General features: G+C 38.6%; 2 protein-coding genes across 4 annotated transcripts; both read left to right on the top strand.

Moving 5' to 3' along the window:
• Positions 1-3: 3 nt before the first annotated feature.
• Positions 4-4344, top strand: med21 (mediator complex subunit 21). 2 transcript variants are annotated; one of them, XM_018684324.2, is made up of 5 exons: positions 4-130; positions 516-630; positions 1254-1354; positions 3039-3101; positions 3734-4344. In XM_018684324.2, exons 1-5 carry the CDS (start codon positions 89-91, stop codon positions 3905-3907), a joined length of 495 nt encoding a protein of 164 aa, XP_018539840.1. In that variant the 5' UTR covers positions 4-88; the 3' UTR covers positions 3908-4344. The 2 variants fall into 2 exon arrangements, with proteins under 2 accessions (XP_018539840.1, XP_018539841.1); XM_018684325.2 differs by lacking the exon at positions 3039-3101.
• Positions 4345-6799: 2455 nt separating this feature from the next.
• LOC108888351 (serine/threonine-protein kinase 38-like) lies at positions 6800-21938 on the top strand. 2 transcript variants are annotated; one of them, XM_018684321.2, is made up of 15 exons: positions 6800-7165; positions 12063-12222; positions 12452-12591; positions 13255-13306; positions 14070-14192; positions 14477-14560; positions 14643-14766; positions 15115-15269; positions 15418-15520; positions 15670-15731; positions 16031-16148; positions 16295-16418; positions 16614-16709; positions 16813-16904; positions 17191-21938. In XM_018684321.2, the coding sequence occupies exons 3-15, from the start codon at positions 12458-12460 to the stop codon at positions 17313-17315; spliced, it is 1392 nt and encodes a 463-aa protein (XP_018539837.1). In that variant the 5' UTR covers positions 6800-7165; positions 12063-12222; positions 12452-12457; the 3' UTR covers positions 17316-21938. The 2 variants fall into 2 exon arrangements, with proteins under 2 accessions (XP_018539837.1, XP_018539836.1); XM_018684320.2 differs by lacking the exon at positions 12063-12222.
• The last annotated feature ends 3200 nt before the right edge of the window (positions 21939-25138 follow it).

Below are 25138 nucleotides of genomic sequence, written 5' to 3'. Positions count from 1 at the left end.
CAAAATCCCGTCAACTACTGCGAGATTTTATTTTATTAGGACATTCTCGCGAAAAGCGACAGCGAGATTTCGCTACATTACAGAAAATATGGCGGACAGGCTAACACAGCTTCAAGACGCTGTTAACTCGGTAAGTAAATGTCAGTGTTTTTAAACGACAGTGTTGTTAAAATAGTCACCCACGTAAATGACAAACTTCGCTGGTTATAACATTTGAAGTTAGTAGTTACTACGAAGCAGTATCTCGAATATTTCAATAACCTGTTAACATTGCTACATCACTGGGTAGCTAGCGACCAGGGGCCTGTATACGAAACAAGCTCAGCTTCAGGTTATATTGCACTCTTAAATAATTGTTTTAGTATTGCGGTGTTAAATTACAGGAAATTTTAAATTTTCATATTTACGCATAATTACAAAGTAGTGAACGGGTGGCTGGCTGTCAGCGCCAACAACTATCTTCCGTGAATACAAGTGTAATCCACACTGATTGAATTATTATTTTGTGTGTCCAGCTAGCAGATCAGTTTTGTAACGCCATCGGCGTCCTGCAACAATGTGCTCCTCCTGCCTCCTTCAGTAACATCCAGACGGCTATCAATAAGGATCAGCCCGCAAACCCAACCGAAGGTATTTCCCTTGTTCTTATTTAAGCTATAATCCCTTTATTTACTTCTCTATTTTCTCATTCAGTAAGTCTTACCTCTCCATCTTGTGAAACTGATGGTGTTGCCAGCAATAACTAGTCCAAAATGACACAAATGTACTGTACCTGTGAGTTGCATCAAGTATATGCAGCACAATATTATGAACTTTCTAGAACAATAACAAAAAATCATGTGCCTAAACTGAATATAGGTGTATTTAATATTTCTGAACCCACACTGTAAATCTCCCCCTTTCTTACCTTTCTCCTTAACAGTTCTCCGTCATCCCACAGTTATCTATCTCCTCCTATGTTCAATTGGTATCTTCCATTATTAGCTTTTAGAGTTTTCCTAATGTTATTGTTAATATTTCCATACCTCCTTCCTTAATATTACCACTTCTACTTGTTGCTAATGACTTACAAAGTATAAGAAAAAGTATTTATCGTTGCATGTTTGTTTTTTGTATTTTTATTTTCAAATTGAATTAGGAGTAAACACAATTACACTCTACTGTGCCGAACACATGTATTATTTTGAGTGACAATAAAGTTAACCTTGTACTTTGTATTGGGGTTCAGCTCTTCGTCTTTTATCTCTGTCCAGAATATGCCCAGCTATTTGCTGCCCTGATAGCCAGAACAGCCAAAGATGTGGATGTACTAATTGACTCTCTGCCCAGTGAGGAGTCCACAGCAGCTCTGCAGGTGAGCATGCACAAAAGCATCCTTCCATCATTTCTATCCTCAGTTTATCCTTAATAGTTACAACAGCAGTCTAACTCGGCAGAAGTTTTTCCAGTCATGTTTGAACGAAGTCTTTCTGAGACATTTCTGTTAGAGAGACTTAGGTTTAAGTGTCCAAAAGCCTTTAAGAGGGGACACATCAAAGTCCAGTTAGCATTTCTAGATTTCAGCCAATAGAGGGAGCCAGGTGAATGCTGGACCAGCTGATACCTACACCAACAGCTCCTGACTCTGAAAAGCAGAGTGATGACTGCTCATTGGTTTAAAATAAACAACCAAATGATTTTAGTTTTCAAGCTGCTTTTCTCTTTAATTATTGGAAGATGCCTAGAAGCTGCTATTGAAGTTCTTACAAGCTAATGATATGTAGTATAGTTTAAGTTCTGATAAAGACTCTGCAGTTATATTATTTACACGTTTATATAACTTCCCATATTTTTAACACTACTGTTTGTCACTAGATTCAAAGATACATGAGCTTAAAACTACATCAGTGGAATCTGCACACTTCAAAACATTTAGTGTTCTATATCAGCACACAATGATGAAGATGACACTGATTCTTTTGTTTCCTCTTAAGTTAACTTTTAACTTTACATCACCTAGAAGTTATGAATGGGAAGTTTCCCAAGACAGCTGAATGCAACACAGAGATGCAAATGACCTTTTCCAGCACAAATACACCTCCTATATTACATTGTTTGAGCTTTAGAATAATAAGGACCTCGGCTATAAGAGATTTGTTCTGTTAATAACTTAAGGATATGGGAAGATCAATATAGTTGCTGTTGTTCTAGTTCCTCACTTCAAATTAGAAGTCCATATGAGGATACTGCTCATGAATATCCTCAGTTTACTTTTGTGCTAAAGAGGCGCATGATGTCTGAAGCTCTTGCCAACAGACAGCCCTTTATTGTTCCTGATGGGAAAAAGCAACCAAGTCATGAATGAATCACAAAACAAACATAAGGGCACTCAAAGAGAAAGATTAGAGCATAACTTAAAAACATACATTACTAAAATCTAGGACCATACTGTAACTCACACATACATATACAGATATAGTTCCTACTATTATTCTGTACCTTGAGACTGTATATTGTCTTGTATTGGTATGGCAAGGTTCTTCTTTAGAATTACATAGATGACTGTTTAAAATTCAGTTAATCCACACACACACACACACACACACACACTATGGTGTGGTTTGATACCTTGGTGTTGGTGTTATAAATGAATGGTGTTAATACAGCCAATGTAGCACACCAATCTAATAGACCTTTTTCAATGCAAACATTTTCATGTGCACAGCATTTAATAAGTGAATTTTTCAGCAGCAGGGTCACACCCCAAGAGACTGTGTGCACACCTGAGAATCACTTCCTTTACATCTGCTCCGTTTTAAATCATAACAAAGTGATGTGTTTCTCTCTGAGTGATCATTTTACATTTAAATACAAGCTGAAATCACAGCATCACCGCTGTCTTTAACTTATGTGTATGATAATTTTATCAGATGACGTCTCAGCTATAAAATCAGGCTTTCAGCAGTGCAGAGCAGCAGCTTGGAAAAGGTTTGGAAGTGACTGGTGGATAACATGTAGTCTTTCACTCACTCTTTCATGTTTGTTCTGTTGTCTGACAGAAAACATGGAAACGAGAACAGCTTTGTTTGTGTGAGCACAGAGACGAGAAGAGATGCAAACGGGTAAAATGGCTGATATCAGACAGAATGCAAATATGACACAATGACATAATGGATATACTAATTTGCCTATTATGTCGTCAAGCAGGTTTTGGCTGCTCTCCATTGAAAGTCCTCAGTTTCACACATTGACCATACTCAGTCCAGCCATATACTAGGTTTTTACCTGGTCTTGTGTGTCTTTTTTTAAGTTCATATAATAAAAATAACAATAGCTCATGCAAAGGCTCATTTTAATGTATGTTTGTTGCAGGGGTTGTATTTACTTCACTTCAAAAATCAGCAACATATGTATTGTATATTTACAGTAGCTGGCCACAGTATTCAGTGTAAGTAAGTACGTTTTTCTGTTATCTAGGTAAACCAGCCATTAAATCAGGTATTTTATGGCTGAGAGACTTTGTTGTTTGGCTCATAGTGTGTGTTGTCATTGCTGAGGGTTGCAGTTATTGTCACATCATCAGGCAAGTTAGAGGTTAATAACCCTCTGACATAAATAATGAGGCTTAGGACAAAGGGTGCAGCCTTGGTGGTTTAGTGTTAAGGGCTGAAGCTTGGGGCTTGTTTGCACCACAACTTGATTTTTAAAGACCTTTTACTCTAAATGAATCTGACTTTCTGTGACCTCTCGTCAGGCGGCCAGTCTACGGCAGCTGGAAGAGGAGAACCACGAGGCAGCAGCCCGTCTGGAGGATGTGGTTTACCGTGGCGATATGCTGCTGGAGAAGATCCAGAGCGCTCTGGCCGACATAGCCCAGTCTCAGCTCCGCACCCGAAACTGGCGCACCAAGCCAGTCTTCACCTGCTGAATCCTGACCCGCAGCACACGTAATACAATTCTGGACAGTTTCACTCACATTTTGACTCATTGTTTTTACCGTCAGATGCCAACTGCAAGCCTCAAAACACTCAAACACAGATTGAATGTGTCTGTGTGTTTGTGTGTCAAATGTGTCTGAGCGGAGAATACTAGATTACATTGACACAGAGTCTCAATGATATTTTCTTGTGCCCTTTAAGTAATTTGGCTTAGAAGGAGTTACGAAAAAAGTCTGTCATGTTCTGTGTTTTCTGTACAGTATACGTTGTATATTGAGTTGTACCTCTGTCTGTTTTTGTAGATATTTATGAATGAAATGATCATAATTCTCACCTTGGCTGCTTTAAAATGTTAAATCTCTCAGTTTTCTGTAACTGTCTGGGTCATTTTTCCTTTTTTAATAAAGCTTCAACAAACTGAACAATATAGCAGTGTTATATTTGCACTTTTCTGTATACAATATGGAGGATGTTTGTTGTCACAATTTGTGCTCACAAGCAATGTATCCTTTTAGTCCTGTTATTTGACTGTTAGCACTGAAATGGTAACATAAATACATTAGAACATGTTTATTATATTGTATATCCTTGTCAATATTGGTCCAAAATGAATCATATTTGTTTGTCATGGTACAATAACTACACATATTTCATCAAGTAATGACACAATTGATAGTAAATTAGTAGAAAATATTAACTCCTCCAGATGATCTGCTGGATGACACACAACACAAACACTTGTTGAATTTTGTTGAAATGACCTCAGTGTTGCATTATGACCACACTTCCACTTTTTATGAAGGAAGGACAGGCCATGTGCCTTAGACCTGATGTTTCATTCTCACACAATGTTAATAGGTAATCAAGGAATGGCAGTTTATTCTGCTATTTCCTGTCACTGCACACATGCAGACACACCAGATATAAGATATGTGTGTGACTCCCACAAGTAATATTTACAGACCAGAGAAGCCTGGTGGAAACACTGTATCTTCAATGTTAACTTTTTAAGGAACAATATTTCATGACATTCAAGAGGATTTCATAAGCAAGACAAAAATAGTGTGAGAAAAACAAGACAAGTTCTTGAGGGGGTAAAATAGGGAAGAGAGCTGCTGGTGACTTAACAATATATTTATAGAAACCTAGTGTCAGTGTGAGAAATCAGAGAATTCCAGGAGCCAAAAAAGACTTTAGGGGCTGTATTTTGTGCTTAAATGTGCATAATCTACTACTATTATTATTATTATTATTATTATTATTATTACTATTTTTATTACATTTAAAGCTGTTAACCTTTACTCCTAACCATAACATTTTTATGAAATCTCTAAAGAGAAAAGAAATACTTTTTATAAATGTGTATATTCTCTAAAACCTGGGATGACCCATGTAGTAAAACACACAATGTGACCAATGCATCATTTTTTGTGATTTCTCCTTTTCTATCTTGTAAAATAGCCTCTCTGCCCTGGCTGACAAATATTATACAATATTTTAACTGTTAACAAATGAAAATCTCCATACTGTTTCCACACATCACCAGTCATGTGGTACAGTCTTGATTTTATTCCAAATGTGGCTCAGTGGTCTTAGTGTTTAGGCTGCAGGCCAGAGAAGTTTATAGCCCAAATCTAAAAATAGGTGCTGTGTCACAGCTCAGTGGGCCCCATTGATGTGAGAAATATAAAAACAGCCTTGTCTGTTGGACACCACACCCAGATGTGTTAGCAGGGTACACCCACCTCTCTACATGTTGACATCATGGCTTTAACGGTAAAAGCACTCAGCCTGTCCAAATAAGGAGATTAATGACAAAGAAACTTCACTGACCGACCTGCATAGATTTTCACTGTGTTTTTGTCAGTAACGCTGTTGTTGGTGTTACAGTTTCGTTATTTGCATTGTTCAGTAGTAATTGGGGCAATATGTTGCTGCATCTATCTCTTTGTTACATTGACACAAGGCTACAAGGAAATGTTAGATAAGGTGGACGATTGCTGGGATGATTGGAGGAAACAAAACATCCATTGGAATTTCTACAAATTGTGTTGTGAAAACAACATGAAAACATAATCTGCAATGTCTACTTTAACCAATGAACACATTTTATGTGTTTTTGGTTAAACCTGCAGTCATGTTGAACTGTGACGCCAAAGTTTTCAGATCTTGCCGTATAGCTGTGGTCTGGCTGGCTGGTTATGATTTTATTGGTATCTTATCACATTTTATGATGCTGTCATGTCTTTTTGCCACTTGGCTAAAGCAGTCCAATAACATGTCCATGGGATATAGATTACTCTTTTACTTTCATATTTTTATGTATAGCAATATCTTAATATAAAATAAATTTAATTTTAATTTAGTTTTTTAATTTAATTTAATTTAATTTTATTGTGGTAAATGTCTCATGGTTAGCTATATCAGTCAAGAATCTGCAATTTGTATTTTTATCACAATGTGACCTTTCATTGACCTTATATAAACCCTTGTATTTTACAGGGCCTTTGCTATTTATGGATAAAAGAATTGATTATCTTACAGTAATGTTTATGTAATATAATTCTACAAAAGTATTAACAATAATATTAGTTGTATTTGGCTAGGATTTTCAACAAGCATAGTCAATAAAATTATATAACAAGGCTTACAACTACTGTAGCTAGTGTATTCTTTCATAGCTGCAACTGCTAACCAAATGAACCTGCGTCCTGAGACACAAACCCCTGCGTGGCGGTTTCTAGCTTGTCATTGGCTGATAGACTTGTCATTCGCATCCATATTCCACATACGATTGGGCAGTGGAAACCATAGGTCTTATTCTTCATCGGTGATTGGTTCGCGCCAACGTCAATCGTGCGCTACGCCGTTGCGTTGCCAAAGCGTCTGATGAGCCCAACGGTCCCAGGAAGCAACACTGCTCATTTGATATTTTATAGCGATAAAGACGGAGAGAGCGTTGAATCTCGAGGTCAGGGGTTACAAATGAAGACATTAAAATATGTTCAAATTATTTTAGGTTAGCTTGGTGTGAACGTCAGAGGACTTTTGTTATGATTTGGCGTTGATATCGACGATGGTTCCTGTGCAGCCTGATAGGTTTCTCTAAAGGGTAGTCAGTAAGAGGAGCGTGTAGCCTTCAGCTGCCTAAATATTAGGCAAAAATATACGAAATTACACAGAATATTTCTTCACCTGGGTTGTGGCTGGCGCCAAGCCAAAAATTGACTCTGGAGCAGGATACGGAGGTAGGTGAAAAATATTTCTCACCAAATACTGTTTATTTTTATGCTGTCTAGGTTTATTTATTGCTGTAATGGAACCTGCCAGACAGACGTAGAGGGAATTTAGCAGACAGACAGCTAGCTAACACAACACAGCATCAAACTCACTCAATAAACATATTAAATGAAATATGTAAGTGTCCCGACACTCCATCTCAGCAGGTGAGGAAACTCAGTACACTGGACTATGAGAGGACAGCTAGGTTACACATAAAAAGCTATACATGTTGTACATATTACACTTATTTACTTTTGTCCACTTATACTTTGAAAAAGTGTTATTTCCTGTGGCATTGATTTTGACATACAAAACTAATGTCTTTTTTCTCACTTCTTTACAACTTTGAAGCATATTCCCTGAAGTATATATTACCACTGGAAAAACTGTGTATAACTATGAATAAGGATATATTATGAATATAGTGCCATAGGAAAATACGCATAATGATTGTAATATTATTGAATTATTGATAATACCATACAGCTCCCATTACTGAAATGTTATAGTGACTCTAGCTTGAAATGAAAAGAAAGGTTAGTCAATGCAGGATATTTTTATGTCATTTTTATTTATACACATACATGCGTGTGCGCCCCATTCCTCTTTGCAGTGTCATGACTGAGCCCTTTCATACAGGACGGAAAGGGCTTCCTGTCCAGTCACTTACAGTGCTTAAATGGTAAATGGACTTACACGCTTTTCTAGTCGTATTGACCACTCAAAGCGCCTTTACACTACGCGTCACATTCACCCATTCACACACACACACACATTCATACAGCGCTTGCTCAACGCACGAAGCGCTTTAACATTCACACCCATTCACACACCGATGGGTGGAGTGTGTCTGTGGGTTTCCACTCACACATGAAAACTGAAGAAATTTACACCAAACTGAGAAACTCGCCATGTAGGGGAAAAGTTACACTCTGAATATTATGCCTTGATTTTATTTAATTTGTTTATTCAAATTTAATAGATAATAGTATTACCCACACATGTATGGCATTGAGTCTGACTCTTAGCTCATTATCTGCCGGGTCTGATCATGAATTCCAATGTGGCGACAGGATTATTGCTGTCATGTTATGTTGTTATTGTTGGTTGTTAGCTATGTAATGTCTGCCAGTGTAGATAAACTCAGGGTAATCCACAGACTTTGCTGGCAGCAGTTTTCATCAGGAAATATCTGTAATTATGCTTTATCATGCAGAGTAACTGGAACATTGTTTTCCCGAAGATCACTGTTGCCTTTTTCAGACTTGGGCACCCCCTGTTAGTCTGTGGTCAGGGGATGTGTTCCAGAGCTGCACTTGCTGAAATGTAAAAATGGATACTTCCTGATCATTGACCTTTACCCTCCATGGCTTCTTAGTCAGAATCAAGATTTTAAAGCAGACTTTCACATCAGCAGGTTACACTTGGTCATCAGAAGTACAAAGTAAAGTGCTAGATCAAGTTTTCAGCACAGCATATCTTCCTCTTGGTGTACACATGAGGGGTCAAGTCCTCTGGAAGGAGCACTGCTTACTACTGTTAAGGAGTCATCGCTTCATTAATTCATCAATCTGCAGGATCTTTATTAGTGGTCACATTTTTGACCTTAAAAATCCTGCCTAGTGCATCTCTAAACACAGAAGTTGTAGTCACACTGTGGTGAATAGTTTTGACATTGCACTTTTTTAAGCTGTGGTGCTCCAGTAATAGGCAGTGTTTCATATCTGATACTTGAACCACCACTAACAAATAGTTTTTAGGTGGCAGCCTAGGAGATCTCAAAAGCTTGGCAGATAAAAGCAAAACTATCTGCATGGCTTGGTACCATTAAATGTATGACTGCATATTTTGTGTAACTTGGGTGGACTGAACCTTTAACAGTTTCAGTAAAATGAGGAAACATCATCTGAGTTTATACAACAAAGTTTTATCCATTAGAGGTTTGATTATGCCACTGTTTTAGGCTGCATGCTTTAGTCTCTAAATATTGAGCTTGCTTTCAGAATGCCTTCCTTATAAGTGCCTAAGTGGTGTAGCCTTGTTTGTTTAGCCATGGGGTGGATTTGGTTAACTTTGAGCCAAACTGAATCCCTTCAGTCTGAGCTAAAGGCCCGAATGGTTCAGCTGTGGTACAACAGTTTCTAACAGTCTGTGTGATGCTTCATTTTCCACTTTGGTGGAAAAAACAAGCAGAAAACTCATTCAGGCTCATGGCGCAACTGTGTACATCAGCAGGTCTTTTACACTGAAGACATTTTGGCAGAGTGGGAAAAGCATAGATGTAACTCATGAAATGATTCATGTCTGAACTCCATTTAGCTGCGTCAGGTTCAGTGTTCTGGTATAGACCACTGTCACAGCAGACATGTTGCCTTGTTAGCAGGAAAAGCACAGGTGTAACTGGTAACATTGAACACAACTGCATCCCATTCAGGCTAGCTACTGCCAGGGTATTGGTATTGAGCATGGGGCTCACTTAAAGGAACCACACCATTGATAACATAATTTGTTTCACCAGTGCTTGCTCTGACAAGCAAAGATGCCTGCTGGAAGATGTCAGTTAAACACGTTGGCTCATTATTATTGTTATCAGCAGCACTTGTCCTTTGTCTACTATGACAAGTCAAAACCCTCAATACAGAAAACCAGTAGAGCTGGGCAGTGGGACAAAAACAATGTGTTGATATTTGAAACTTTGATGACATAGCTTTACAACATCAGTGCACCCTCTATTATAAACTACTGCTGCCCCTGTTTTCTCACCATGCTGTTTGTCTCCAACATGAACACGTTGTCCCGTATTACACAGACTATCTTGAAAATCATCAACCTCCAATCTCTCAAATCTCAACAACAGAGCCATGACCTTAGACACCTCCTAAAATCAATTTTCACTCCACTCCCATGTGATCGCTTATACAGGACACGCCATAGCAGTTCTGAATTCCATAGTCGTGTTATCACAAGAACGCACTTTTTTGACTGCATGTATATACTGTATGTAGCGATGTAGCTGGATTTATTATGTGGGAGTATGTACTGTACAAATGTTGGAGACAATAATGTCTATCTATCTATCTACCTGTGTGACCTCTGTGAGTTGGCTCCATTGGCACAGTACATAGAAGGTCCCCACAGGAACTGTCTTGTGCTACTTTGTGTTTGATGAGGATCACATTTTATTGAGGATGATCAGCAGTGCTCAGGTAAATCTGTCCAGATCTCAGTAACTCAACACCCTCATTCGCCAGTGTCCCTGTTCTCCACCCAGCAGAAATCTCCCAAACCGGGTCTGCAGCAGTGATTCACCAATATTTTCTCAGAAGTCAGGAAATGTAATCTGTTGTGGAATTGTTGGTGCCGGGACGGGAAAAGGGCCTGGGACTAGACGAAACACGGCTCCTATCTCTGAGCTGCAGGACTGTTTTATCTCTGTGGGAGCTAATCAAGCCCATTCATACCTTTTTAATTCTGAAATGTTTTGATAATGTACACATCTACCCTCTTCCTCTTTCCCTCTATTAGATAATATGTCTACAATCTGATCATGTTAATATTTGAATAATTTAAAAATATTAAAATTTAGAGTTCCCTTTGTCATCCTTAGTTTTCTCCTTTCACTCTTTTACATCATCATTTATGATTCAGCCTACTACTGTTTGTGGCCTCCACCTCACTAGAATGTCTGTGTTTCTGTGGTTTCCACCCACACAAGACGTACATGACAAATTCAAGATGTCAGTATGTGTCCTTGTAAAGAATTTTTTATTTTTATTTTTTCTAGGGAGAGAGTGAACATTTCATAAGAGTGAGCCCAGAGACATTGGTCAGTTTCCAGCTGTTACATATGAATATCTGTCTACTAATGACTGAAGTGCTGCTCTGATGTGATGCATTTTTCTTGGTAATGAATAATGGGCTCTGGTTTTCCCACCATTCAAATCAACATCCGATGTTTCCTCAGCTGACAAGTGAACTTCTAGGACCTTTCTCTGTCCTCCATCTTTGTGTTTTTGAGTTTTGGGATTGTTCCTTGGCAGGTTGGTATTATCCAGGGCTGTAAAAATTCCCAGGAATGCACATCGAGAAAGCTCCTGGAATGAAACCTTGCAGACCACGTGCTATCCACAGCACATGATTCCCTGTCCCTATTCTGGGATCGCAAGAATATTTCTGTACCAAGGATCAGACTTGGGCACCTCAAGTTAGTCTGTGGTCAGGGGATGTGTTCCAGAGCTGCACTTGCTGATATGTAAAAATGGATACCCCCTGATCATTGGCCTTTACCCTCCATGGCTTCTTGGGCATAATCAAGATTTTAAAGCAGACTTTCACATCAGCAGGTTACACTTGGTCATCAGAAGTACAAAGTAAAGTGCTAGATCAAGTTTTCAGCACAGCATATCTTCCTCTTGGTGTACACATCGAGGGGTCACACTTTTGACCTTAAAATCCTGCCTAGTGCATCTCTAAACAGAGAAGTTGTAGTCACACTGTGGTGAATAGTTTTGACATTGCACTTTTTTAAGCTGTGGTGCTCCAGTGTTGGCAGTGTTTCATAACTGTTAAGTAGTATTATATATATATATATATATAGTATATATGTAAAAGGGCATGCAACCCACTGATTGTACACATGGAGATCAGCTTATTATAATACAAAATACTACTTGTGTTAAATAACTCTGATGTTGATGAATTTTGATTCTTTTATCACTTTATCTTCATCATTCATCATTATGTTGTTTGCATCATGCACAATGCTAAATTGCTGGAGTGCTCTTTTCACAGGACACAAAACATACCACATTTATGTAACCCGAGTTGCACAGCTATGTTGATGATTGCTGTGTTGACATACAGGTGACACAGTTTATCGGCCACCACATTGGCCCAAAGCTGTCTTCATTGGTGGATGGGAAGCCAGTGAAGGTCCCTGAAATTGTTGCTGCAGTACTGACTCCTACTGGTCTGTTGGAGAGACTGACCAGAAGGCACAGTGTGAACCTCCCTTGTGATAAAAGTAAATCTATGTAACTTTTGCCGAACATCAGTCACACTCATCAAAAATAATGATCACAGGATAAAGGACCAGTCACACCAGAAAGCAGTGTTTATCAGCACATTTTTGTGAAATAGGCAGTGCTACTTCATCAGTGTAGCTCTCCATAAGATACTGGTCATATCACACCATTAACAACTTTGGTAATGCAGTGCTTTTGTTCGTTTTTTTTGTTTTTTTTTTCTTATAGGATAGTATGGCCATGACGGGAGGGACTGCAGCTGCCCTTCCCATGAGCAACCACACCCGAGAGAGGGTGACTGTGGCCAAGCTGACACTGGAAAACTTCTACAGCACTCTGCTCACGCAGCACGAGGAGCGCGAGATGAGGTAAAACTGCCCAAGCTGTTATGAAATCCATTCCTCCACAGCCCACAGTGCCTATTGATTTGAAACCACCCAGCCTCTCTCCACACACATGCACAGAAACACACCCGATCAACTGTATCTGTTAAGTTGTATGTGTCTATTTTATAAAACTTGTTATTTATTTTACTTTATTTTCTATTTTACCACCTGGACATAGCACCTTTAATAGGTAGCTCATGCAACACAGGTGGTTCAAGGCCCACCTTCACTTTAGTTAGCCAGTTACCTCTGCGTGTAAATGTAGCTGTTGTTTAAAGCATCAGATGTCACGCCATCCACCACTGGAAGAGGTAACAAAGCAGAGGTGTTTCAGCTCAGGTGTGAACACAACAAAGGGCATCTTGTAATCTACCTCTTGCGTTCTCACCTTACCTGAGAGTTGATCTCTAGTCCAGATAACACGGTTTAGCTCCTCAGTGGACCCACTGTTTACTTCCATGCATAAACTGAGAGGGGATTCATTTTCAAGATCTAACATGCTTTAGGTCACCTAATCCCACCTTGTGTGTTTCCACACCAAAATGTATCTCTCATATATTGTAAATAAAGAGTGCAACATTTCTTCCACATTTTAGCAGGTTTTACTTTATTTTTATTCAATATTTGTTGTTCCTCTAATTGTAGGCAGAAAAAGTTGGAGAAGGCAATGGAAGAAGAGGGTTTACCAGATGAGGAGGTACAGTATACAGTTACATTACAGTGCTGTCATTTTTTCCCTTTTCTTCTTAACTTTTCTCATTGTCTTCATCAACTTCTTTAACCCTCTGAAGCCAATGGGAACATATACGCCCCCGAATATCATTTGTATGGTTGGCAGTGGTTTGAGCCACTGAGTTGATGACACCGGCAGTCACATTTCTAAAATGGATACTACTACTGGATCCTGCTCTCACAGCCAATCAGAGTGTCTAATGCAGAGGCTTGGTTTTACATGCAGTTTATAGTTGTGAGCCCCCATGTAAATAACCCTTTCTGGTGCCAGGCATGTCAGGTGTCCCTGTGTGTGATTCTGGACAGGGACAACAGTGATGCATATCATGTTTAGGGATATACAGGCAGGAGAATGGGCATAACTCATAGACAGAAGAAGCTAGAAGCTTCAAATCACTTCTAGCACAATCCAAAGATGTATGTGCAACTTTCTGTGGTGAGATTTTGTTTGGATAGCATGGTTTACAGTGATGTTTTGAAGTAAATGACTAAGAATTTAGGATCTGTTTTTTGTTTTATGGACTAATATCACCTATTGTATAGTATATAGGTGTTATTAAGTGACAGATATGATTAGCTGTGGTTGTGGTGATTCTGGGATGTATAAAATTTGATGATACTGTAAAAAAAACTTCTTTATAAGATAAAACACAAAGGTATGGAAAAACAGAAACGTCTCTATGTGGGTCTCAGAGGGTTAAATCAGTGAGTCTCCCTGTGTTTTGCAGAAAGTAATGCGACGCTCCCAGCATGCCCGTAAGGAGACTGAGTTTCTGCGACTGAAGAGGACACGGCTGGGTTTGGATGACTTTGAGTCCCTCAAAGTTATTGGACGAGGTGCTTTTGGAGAGGTATGTCAAAAAAACAGTGGAAAAGTTGAAGCCTTTGCAACTGAAATTTTTCTTGTGTTGAAAGGTCAAGTCAAGGGCATCAGGAATGTGTGTGGTGTCAGTGGCTCTTACCTTGACCATATCATTATTTCTGTGTACTCTCACCAGTGTTACCACAGTGTTAATTTCATTTCCTGTGTATCACACTTTCGATGCTGTCAATCTGCGTACACTGCTGTCAAGCAAAGCACTGACATTTTTATTGACATTCCTCATGACTTTAACTGTCATGTCTTTTCTTTCAGGTGCGTTTGGTGCAGAAAAAAGACACAGGCCACATTTACGCCATGAAGATTTTGAGAAAAGCAGACATGCTGGAAAAGGAACAGGTAAAGCATTTGTCAGCAAGGATGTTAATGTGCACTGTTGAAGCTGCTGCAGCATCTTAGGCTGTCTACCCTCTCCCTGCAGGTCGCTCATATCCGGGCAGAGAGGGATATTCTGGTGGAAGCAGACGGCGCCTGGGTGGTCAAGATGTTCTACAGCTTCCAGGACAAGAGGAACCTCTACCTTATCATGGAGTTCCTGCCTGGAGGTTTGTCCTGATACTTTAAGAATGTGTGTACATTGAGACAAATAAAAATGATTGTATATTATTATTATTGTCCTACTATTAACAAAATGTTATCAGTTTCTTTTGTGTTTTTGCATTTCCTGAAAAAACGGTCAATCAATCTTGGTATTGTGGATCTTAGTTGATTATTCTTTTTATTAACGACAAACCAAGGCGCTACCACTGAGTGATTAGAACAGAGGATATATTGAACTACAGACAGAGTGTATTGCTTTTTTGTGTTATAAATCATTGTCCATCATGAGCAAGACATGTATTCATGTGGATTATCATTTTTTCAAACATTCTGACCTCTGTGCTTGTTGCCAGGCGACATGATGACCCTGCTGATGAAAAAGGACACTCTGTCTGAAGAGGCCACCCAGTTCTATATCGCAGAGACCGTTTTGGCCATCGACTCCATCCACCAGCTGGGCTTCATCCACAGAGACATCAAACCTGACAACCTGCTGCTGGACTCCAGGGTGAGACCACACACACACACACACACATACACACACACAAATGTTTTGCAGACTCATGGACAGACACCCAGAAATTTCCTGACTGTTAGTACAGCATACAGCATGCGGTGACTTTCTGCAGATGATTCATAAATGTCTCTGCTCACAGGGACACGTGAAGCTGTCAGATTTTGGCCTGTGTACGGGACTGAAGAAGGCTCATCGCACAGAATTTTATAGGAACCTGACACACAACCCTCCTAGTGATTTCTGTGAGTTCAAAATCTCCACAATAAAAGTCAAGCAGTAATGTAACCAGAGTTTTCAGAGAGACACTGCTTTGGTTTCTTTCAAAAATTGTACATTAACTTTTTAAGTAATCATACACTTTTCCTTCCCTGTCCTTCCCTGCATGCTGCAGCCTTTCAGAATATGAACTCTAAGAGGAAAGCAGAAACCTGGAAGAAGAACCGGAGGCAGCTGGTAAGGCTTTGCCATTTTACTGGTACTCCAGAGAAACTCCGTATGACTAAGCAGGCAGAGAAAGGTTCAGTGTCTTGCTCAAGGACCGCCATTACACACTGATAAACATATTTATTGAACCAAGTACTGTTGTAATGCCAGTAAAGTGCATCCTTAAATAGTGCAATATTCAGGAGTTGTACATTATGTATTTTAATGGTAGATGCTGGACAGAATGAAAATTAGTACATTACTAGTCAGTTTGTGAATTAAACACCTACCTACAGCCCTCACCTTCCAACTTTCTGTGTAACTTTCAGGCTTATTCCACCGTGGGAACGCCTGACTACATTGCTCCTGAAGTCTTCATGCAGACAGGATACAACAAGCTGTGTGACTGGTGGTCTCTGGGTGTCATCATGTATGAAATGCTCATTGGTAAGCATGCACTTGTCTGTAATAAAATAGTAACAAGCACAGCACAGCTTTGTCTTTATCAAATTACACTATATAATTAGCAAATTAAGGTTTTAGTGTTCTAGTACCACCAGCTTTTTTCTAAAATCCTCATTGGCTCTGCTCAGGTTACCCACCCTTCTGCTCAGAGACGCCGCAGGAGACATACAGGAAGGTGATGAACTGGAAGGAAACTCTCGTCTTCCCACCTGAAGTCCCCATCTCAGAGAGGGCCAAAGACTTGATATTAAGGTTTGTAAAGTTGCAGTTTGGTTTAAGATTATTTCGCATTCAAGTAACAAACTCACATGAAAGCCATATGCCAACAATATTGGCACTCCTAGTGAATATTTGAATATCGATGGCTGTTTTTCCTGACACAGTAATGAGCATATAAAAGTTTATTGGGCAGTTATATTATCAGTTTGCTGTGTACGTGTGTTTCAGGTATTGTACTGATGCTGAGAACAGGATTGGAGCTGTGAGTGTGGAGGAGATCAAGAGTCACCCGTTCTTTGAGTCGGTGGACTGGGAACACATCAGGTACAGGAAGCTTTTTATTTACCTTCTTTTGCAAAGCCACTACTCTCTGTGTTCTTCCTTCCTCCTTGGTCCATCCCTGATTCTCTCTGTCTTGCCTTCACAGGGAGCGGCCAGCAGCCATCTCCATTGAAATCAAGAGCATTGACGACACCTCCAACTTTGATGACTTCCCTGAATCAGACATCCTTCAGCCAGGTTTGTCTTATGAAATATTCTGCTAGCTGCTTTATGAGGAACACTAGCCTTGGGAAAATAATATATTTTCCACAAAGGGAACCTATTGAGCCACAGACAAACTAATTTTAATGTTTGGTCATTTATGTAAGTCCTATGTAAGTTCTCCCTGCTTCTTAATATTACCATGTATTTTTACTACTTGTACAGGCTTCTCATTTACATTACATGGTCCATAATGCCCCCAAGTGGCAGTTAGAATAAATAAAACCCTCTCTTCTTTGTCTTTTGTTTTTGTGTTCAACAGCCAATGCGACAGAGCCAGACTTCAAGTCGAAGGACTGGGTGTTTCTCAACTACACGTACAAACGCTTCGAGGGTCTGACTCAACGAGGCACCATCCCCACATACATGAAGGCAGGGAAGGCCTGACACACTCAAATGCTGAGACAGCATTGCAAAGAAAAAAAAAACAGACGTTTACGGACACAGGGTTGGGCCCTGGAGCCCTGCTGGTGCTGAAGGCTGAGCTGTCAGCCTGTCAGTCTAAATTTAACCCTCATCACAATTTATTTAGGTCTGCTCAGCCGCCGCAAGAACGCCAAGAGCTCGAAAATTAAGGAGCATTACCGCATTACCTCGGTTGTTTATATCGTATAAATGTGCTGTCTTTAGCCATAGCTCTCAGGCCAGCTCACTAACTAGGACACTAAATCAGCATATCTGCATGTTCAGCAGCGTATTGCTTCTGGAGAGGATTTTTTTTTACTGCCTAAAGGTGATGGTGGGAATGAGGCTTGAACACAAATCACTGCTTTGACATCTTTGCATCGATAAGTTTCAATACTGGTGGCTAAATTATCTTTGATGCAAAGAATTCTTGATACTGAAGATGTGCTCTGTACACTGTAGTCAAACTCTGGATTATTGATAGAAACAGGAACCTCACCCTCACTTGTTCTCACCCATACCCATGGATTTAAAGGAAAGTTCCAGTACAATTAATAACATTTTTTTGATTCTGCCTAAGATTACAGAAGCTTAAGGTGTGAGAAATTGATCTTAAAGTTCAGCGTTTTTAGCTGGCAGAAGCATCTTGTTTTGGTTTATCTGTTGGCTTGATTGGGTTGCGATTGTCAGGAAGTGGAACCTGATGCAATATCAACATCAACGTTTCTTTAATACTAGTAGTGCGACCTCTGCCTTTGTTAGGAAAATGCTAATTAACAAAATTCAAGTAGGTCCCAATGAAAGCTAGCATCAAAATTGTCTGAGACAGTGGTGGAATGCTCAGAATGTGTAGGATGATAAAATTGTTGGTAGGGTTATGGTTAGGGTTAAAGAAAAGGCTTGTGGACACAGTTTCAGCCTTGCTAGCAGTGTGGCTGGCAATGCTGCTCCTCTGTTTCGGTCCAGACTGAAATAGCTCAGTAACTATCAGATGGACTGTTGAGTTTGACACTGACATTCATGCCCCCCAGGAAGAATTGCTATAGATTTTGATCCCTTAGCTTTTTTATTAATGTAATGTATTTATTATTTAGTAATGGATTTTTCTGTGCTGTTTTGAACCGAACTGAACAAGCTTTTGCAAAATTGATTGGAAAATGTCAAAACAGTAACAATTAGAATTGAAAGGATAAACTCAAATCATGCTGGAATCCTCCTTTAACCCTCATGGTGGTGACACAAGTGTGACTTTGTGTCCACACAGTGGGGCAACTCTTCCTCTGGCATTGCTTCAGCACTACTGCTTTTCTCACACAGAGGAACAACTTGTTGCCAAGAAACATCTGAATGCAGTTTACCCTGTGCTCAACATCCATTACTGTGGAGTGTTGCCCATTCACATTGTGTCATTTCCCCTTAGAGCCAGCTGTTTTGTTCAGATCAGGACTACAGTAATTTATATTTCCCTTGATGTTAATGCTAATCAGTCCAATGGCCAATCGCTTCCTTCTTAGATGGACAAAACATGCAAAGTGCCTTTAAACAGCTGATAAATATTTAACCAGATCTTTTAGAGATGTTATCAGAAGGATATTAATTATGATTAGAAATAATAATAACAAATTTTGAGGGAGAAACAAGAAAAAACAGAAAGAGGAAGTGAAAAAATATTCTGACTGTACCAGTTCAGCTTTGTAAGTCGACTTGTGAGAAAGCACCAACACATAAAGGTTTAATGTGTTGGTTTACTATGTCTGTAGAGTGATAAAGCATATATGAAGTGATAAAACTGATAACAGAGTGATGAAACAAGGGCACTATTGCACAGCAGGTTGTTTATAGGTTAGATAATTAAACAAGGGGCTTATAAAAATCTTTTGCGTCAAGTCAAACACAATGAACAAAGTGTCTTTGTTTGTCATGTAAAGATTAAAATAGATAGGAGAAACTAAATAGGAATAGATTGATGTGATGGATATCTTAGACACATGTATGATTTTTGTCTTTTCCTAAAGTTCTCTGAATTAAGTTTCCATTGGATGTATTTAATGTTTTTTTTTCTCAAAAAAAAAAAAAAAAGTCTTTCTCAGCGAAAGAAATCATTTAACCATCATGTCCGCTCAGAGTTGTCATGAGATGCCGCGCTTAAAATAGTTACCAAAGAACTCTGATCGTCACATGTTGTGATCTGAACACAAATTCAGATGTAGCTGTTTGCTTACTGCACTTAACTTCAAACTACCTTTAGAAAAACCTTTTCCAAGAGAGCTAATCTTGGTGATGGAATAATTTGCCATTTCTGTTTCTACACTTGTCGGAAAGTGAGTGTGTAGGGACAGATGTTTCTCCGTTAGCACGTGTGTTAACTGTCAAAATGCAAGAAAAGTGTACATACAGGGACAGGAAATATACTGAGGACTACACCATATTCGACTAAGTTCAGCTGTAGCCGTCACAGGAATCCCACATTAACCTGTCTGTGGTGCTGTTTCAGAGGAATTAATGGAGGAAATAAGTGGTCTATTAGTTAGATGAATTAGAGCCCTGTTTTTAATATACCCATTCATCCAGGTAGTCTGTTTGCCAAGACTGCACCATCAAGACTGACCAATAACATACAAATATGGTTGACTGATAAAGGATTTTGAAGGCAGATACATGTATATTTTTGCATTATTTATTATTTTTCATGTTTTTCTTGAAGGTGTTGATAAATTAGACTTTGTGCTAATATTTAAATTGGTTAATTTACATGTTTACATTTACATGTTTCCCTAGAACTTAAAGGGGTACTGAACGACTGGCAAGGAACAGGAAGTTTCATAAACAGTTAGTCCTACTCTTCCCATTATGAAACCTGATCATGTTTTTCATTTGAGATATCTCTCAACTGTTTCACAAGCTGAGTAGTACTCCATATGAAGAGTAACCTGATCTTAATGTTTAAAATCAGTGGAGTGCCCCTTTAATTACTGATGGAAAATGTATGGGAAAATATATTCAAATGCTCTGCATCATATCAGATAGACAACAGTGATTATCCAGTATTCTTTGCCATGATGAAAATCCAAATGTCTGGTTTTAAAGGAGTTACTTGTAAGTTTTACTATTACTGCATAATGTGAGCATTAACAGCTGTTACTTATTAGCCTACAAGAAACATTATGAGTTCAGCATCAAACTTAATTCCTTTAATCACCAAGAGGTGTCTCCAGCTATGGAAAGCAACGCCAGTGTTTGGCTTCAAGTTCTATCACTTCTACTGAAGTTAGCCTACTAGCCTGCTAGCCCTGGGCTGACCCATCTCATCACTTTCCAATAGTGACTTACTGTAGTGTCCAGACTGCCTTGAAGAGGTAGTGCTGCTCAGAGGGTGTATTCTATTCATTGATGTGTTTACACACAGTGATGGCCGAAGCTCTTGGCAGGTGACCATCACCACCACCCACTCCTGAAAAGTAACCACATTGAGCAGCAGAGAAAACTTACAGATAGCTCCTTTAACCTGAATATAAATTACATTAAAGCTAAGACCGGGCTGCAGAAAGCTGTGGCATTGCTAGAGGACAGTGGAGGTGGAGTAGCAGGACAGATGCATGATGGGGGAATTTTAACTTATGGCTACTGCTGCAGATTTCTGGTTGTGTCTAATCACTGGAACACGCTGACACAACCTGGAAAAACCCAAACTGCTGTATCCAGATTCTCTTTCACAGCCAAACAGTTAAAGATTGTTCATGAAAAACGGGTGTGAGTGAGTGTGACTGTATGAGAGTAACTGCAACAAAATTTTCATGAAGTAGATACTCTTTTTGTTGTGAGGTGCTTTATCACCTTGTTCAATGTCAAACTCATATTCTGTGTTGTAATAGAGAAATGATGACACCTTTATTTTCATCAAGAGTACACACACAGAAGTAAGAGAAGGGTAAATATTGTATTTGGGATCTGAACAATTCTATGTATGTATATACAGGATGACTTGAAATCCATTACTGTGCCACTTTATCTAAAAGGAACTAAATATTTTTTTCACAAGGTTGAGAAGAGTTCAGGATCTAGAGGACTATAATAATGTCACTTTCATGAGTTCAGCTAGACAATTCATTTCTTAAGGACCAAACCAGCTTCCTGACTCACCCTGTGTTGTTAGCCCTGTTAACATCACATCATCTGTCATGAACGGATGTTTCAAGAATACATTTTCCCCCGATTCAGAGAGCAAGCTTTTAAGGAAAAAAATAAAAATAAAAGCAGATTAAAGGCTCATTCACATCTAGTGTCTAGTTTTAGATGTAAATGGTCTTCTCTGCCTCAGAAACCTCAAAGCCACATTACTTTGCTAGTAATATGTCATTTACCCCCTTGTTAAAGCAAGAATCCATTCTTCCCATGAACTTGTAAAAGGTTTTAAACCCCTCCACAGGCCAGGGTTATGCTGTGAGGTATTTTGTGTAATGATGTGTACATAATATTGTTGTAGACACTTGAAGGAAAACTGTCTGTGGGGTGAAGGAGGAGTTGCTCATTAATCTATTCATTCACACTGATGAATTTTTATGTTGATAAAATGCTTAAAATAATACAATTAAACACTTAAAAGTTTTTAAGGTTTCTTTTTTTTATTTTTATTGGGGATGGGGGGCAGATGGGTCTTAAACAAGGCTAAGTAGTTCTCTAAATTAAGACCGCATTTCCCATAAACATATGGAGAGCAGAGGCCTGAAGAAAGTTCTTAAGTGCTTCAGAATGTTAATCCTGTTCTGCATGTTATTAGCACTAATTATTGGCAAGATCCATTCAGTCCCAAACTTAGACATCACTGAAACAAAGTCTAAAATATTTCAGTTATGAAATGTACCCTGAAGCTGCTTCATTGGTACAAACTTAGATAGAGCCTATCTAAAGTTAGTTTGTTAATGCTTTCATTCAAATTTATATTAATAGAACAAATCCATGAAGTGATTTCACAGTGGCTTCTCTGAGTCTTAAATCATAACAGTTAGATGACAGTGAATTCAGTCTTTTTATTTTTATCCAACAATTTGCAACTGTGTCTTTTCTTTAACCCTCTACTACATGAGTTATGAATTTTTTCATCATCCTTTTTTCTCTGTTTTCTCAGTGCGTCTAGACTGACTAAAGCGTGTGTGTCTTGTTTCTTTAATAATTCACTATTTATACAAATATATTTTATGAGCCACTGTCTTCATTTCATGGTTTCTGACTCTTTTTGGAAAGTCATAAACATTAGATTTTATCCATCAAACAAACAAACTACATTATATCTGTTCGTGCTCTCATAGATCAATAAAGTTTTTTTAATACTCACATTTTTCTTACATTTGTCTGGAACTCTGGGTCTGCTTCGTAAAAGTGAGCTCTCACCCCAGTATGTCTAATTCACATCCTCATTTGATTCATGTGAGACTTATAATTGGAATCAAAATATTCATAACTAGGAGGGTGTGGTTGTCACACCAAAGGTTTTGCAGTTCATTTTACAGCTTGTTGCAGTAGATTGCCGCTAGAGGGAGCTCCCCGTTCACATTACTGCATTTTTCAGCTGGTCGGGGTCCTGTGAATGGACTGTCTGGTTCATTGCTATACAGTTGATGTCATGTTAAAACCTATTTTTTCTTTCCAGGTTTGATCTGTAATTCTGTCAAATGATTGAATACGTATGGCTGCTTAATAGACACATTAAAAAAAACCTTTGAAAATCATAGCGATCAGATGGAAACGCAGCTGTTTTTCTTAGTTCCTAAAACGTTGGCTTCTGAGAGATGACAACAACAATTTAAATAGTTTCACTCTTTTACATTAATACAAAAGTGTTTTTTTTTTCTAGGTCACACACCCTGATGTGTAAATCAAAAGAAAATAACAAAGGCTAAGATTGGTTTCATTTGTTGTTAAAATTCTTTTAATTCCTTTTTTATTATTAAAATGCTTTCAGGGGAATAATATATTACAGCATAATATAAACAGCATATTAATAATATGTGGTAACAGATTGGTGTTTGTTTTTTTGTTTTTTTTCCTGGTCGGAGCCTTTTAATTTCCAGTGCAACATTTACCTAACACCTGTATATATGTTAATTTGAGTTACTGCTCAGTTTGTAACAAAACTTTGATTTGACTTGAATCTAATTAGCCTACACACGAGGACGCATCGCTACATGCCAGTTCTTTCATCCCGCCGCACTGCTGGCACCGAGGCACGTTTTCCAGGTCTGAAGTCAGTCAGAGCACCTTCTCACGTGTCGCCTACACCCCCGTTTACAAACCAGGTTACGTGGGCGAATGGTCAAGAATTCAAGTTTTCTGTCCAGCAAAAAATCTAGTTGTGTTTAACCGGGTTTTTCTTAATCCCTTACCCCGATTAAGGAAACCGGGTTTCTGGTTTACATTAAGAAATCAGGTTACTACAGAAAGCCGACAACAACAGGGTTACTTCAACGCACCTGATGCAAAAGTGACTGTGTTATGCCAGTACCCCATTATTATCAAAAAATAGAGGAATACTTACTTAATATAGCTGTAATGTTTCACTAAGTAGCTGCTTGGTTTTTACTAGCTGTATGTTTGTAGTGTATTTTCCTTTTCATACATCATTTGAAGAAGAGAGGAGACTAAGTTTAATTTGAAACACTTATAACGGGGTTACTGGCTTTAAATGCACCATCTGACATGTAGTGTTAGTCTGATGTTGGATAAACACATAGTTCTCTCTTGGAGTTGAAATCCAGCCAAGTTATGATGTGTTTGCATTCCAGACATGTAACAGGACTATACTGGACTGACAGAGTAAGGTCATCCCAGTTTATCTGAGATGATTTTTGCTTATAATCAGTGATAATAAATCAACTGCAGAATATTGAACCTAATTAGATGACAACATTTTAAGTATCATTAAATAGTTTACAGATGGTGTCAAACTGAGCTGAATTAAAAGGAAATGGATTTTTAATAAATCAGGTTTCTGGTTGTTTCTGGCTTATATAAAGTTTTTTTCCTCAGGTGTAAAGTTGACCCATATATATTTTTTTTAATTTTCCACCACATCAGTGTCTAAATTAGGACATCTAAAATATTTGCTGGCATTGTATAACTGCAGGCCCACCTCCAACCAGGAACACTGTGTCCTGTAGGGAGAGAAGGAGTGATATACTCTGTCAACATGAGTGAGAAAAAAACAGGGTGTTCCCCTCAGGAGAGCCAGGGTGGAGACAGACTGACGCAGAAAGGTCACAGAAAGGTCACAAACAGGACGACCAGCTGAGATCTAAAGCCACATATAAATCAAACCTGAAGTAGGAGAGACGAGAACTTACATTTTGACCTTGATGCTCCCTAAACCAAACAGATCTATATATATATATAAAAAAACGAAACTTTTGTACTGATATTGTTTTTGCTGTAAAAGTTGTTGAAAAAGTTGATACATTAGTACAACTTTACATCAAACTGTAATTGTTAAAAATGCTTTTTATTCACTCTGCAGAACTTAACACTAATGGGAATAATGTGATATATAAATGTATCTAAAATTGTTTAAGTGTTATAGTATTCAATGTAACAATATTTTAGGCTGGCCTGCATACTGTATAGGATATCAAGAGAAGCTAGCAAAATAACTGTATTTGGGCAGTTATGAAAAATTCTTATATGCACAAGCAATGTGAGTTCATGACGTTTTTCAGTCTATGCTATCATATCACTATTACTATAACCATAAATGTCCATACATTCCTACAAAAAAGTTCATTACTGTACTACTGTCTGTGTCTTTTTCGTGTTTC

This window comes from Lates calcarifer, linkage group LG18 (assembly GCF_001640805.2).
Source record: "Lates calcarifer isolate ASB-BC8 linkage group LG18, TLL_Latcal_v3, whole genome shotgun sequence".
NCBI classification, from domain to species: domain Eukaryota; kingdom Metazoa; phylum Chordata; class Actinopteri; family Centropomidae; genus Lates; species Lates calcarifer.
This window is presented reverse-complemented; position numbering and strand designations above follow the sequence as displayed.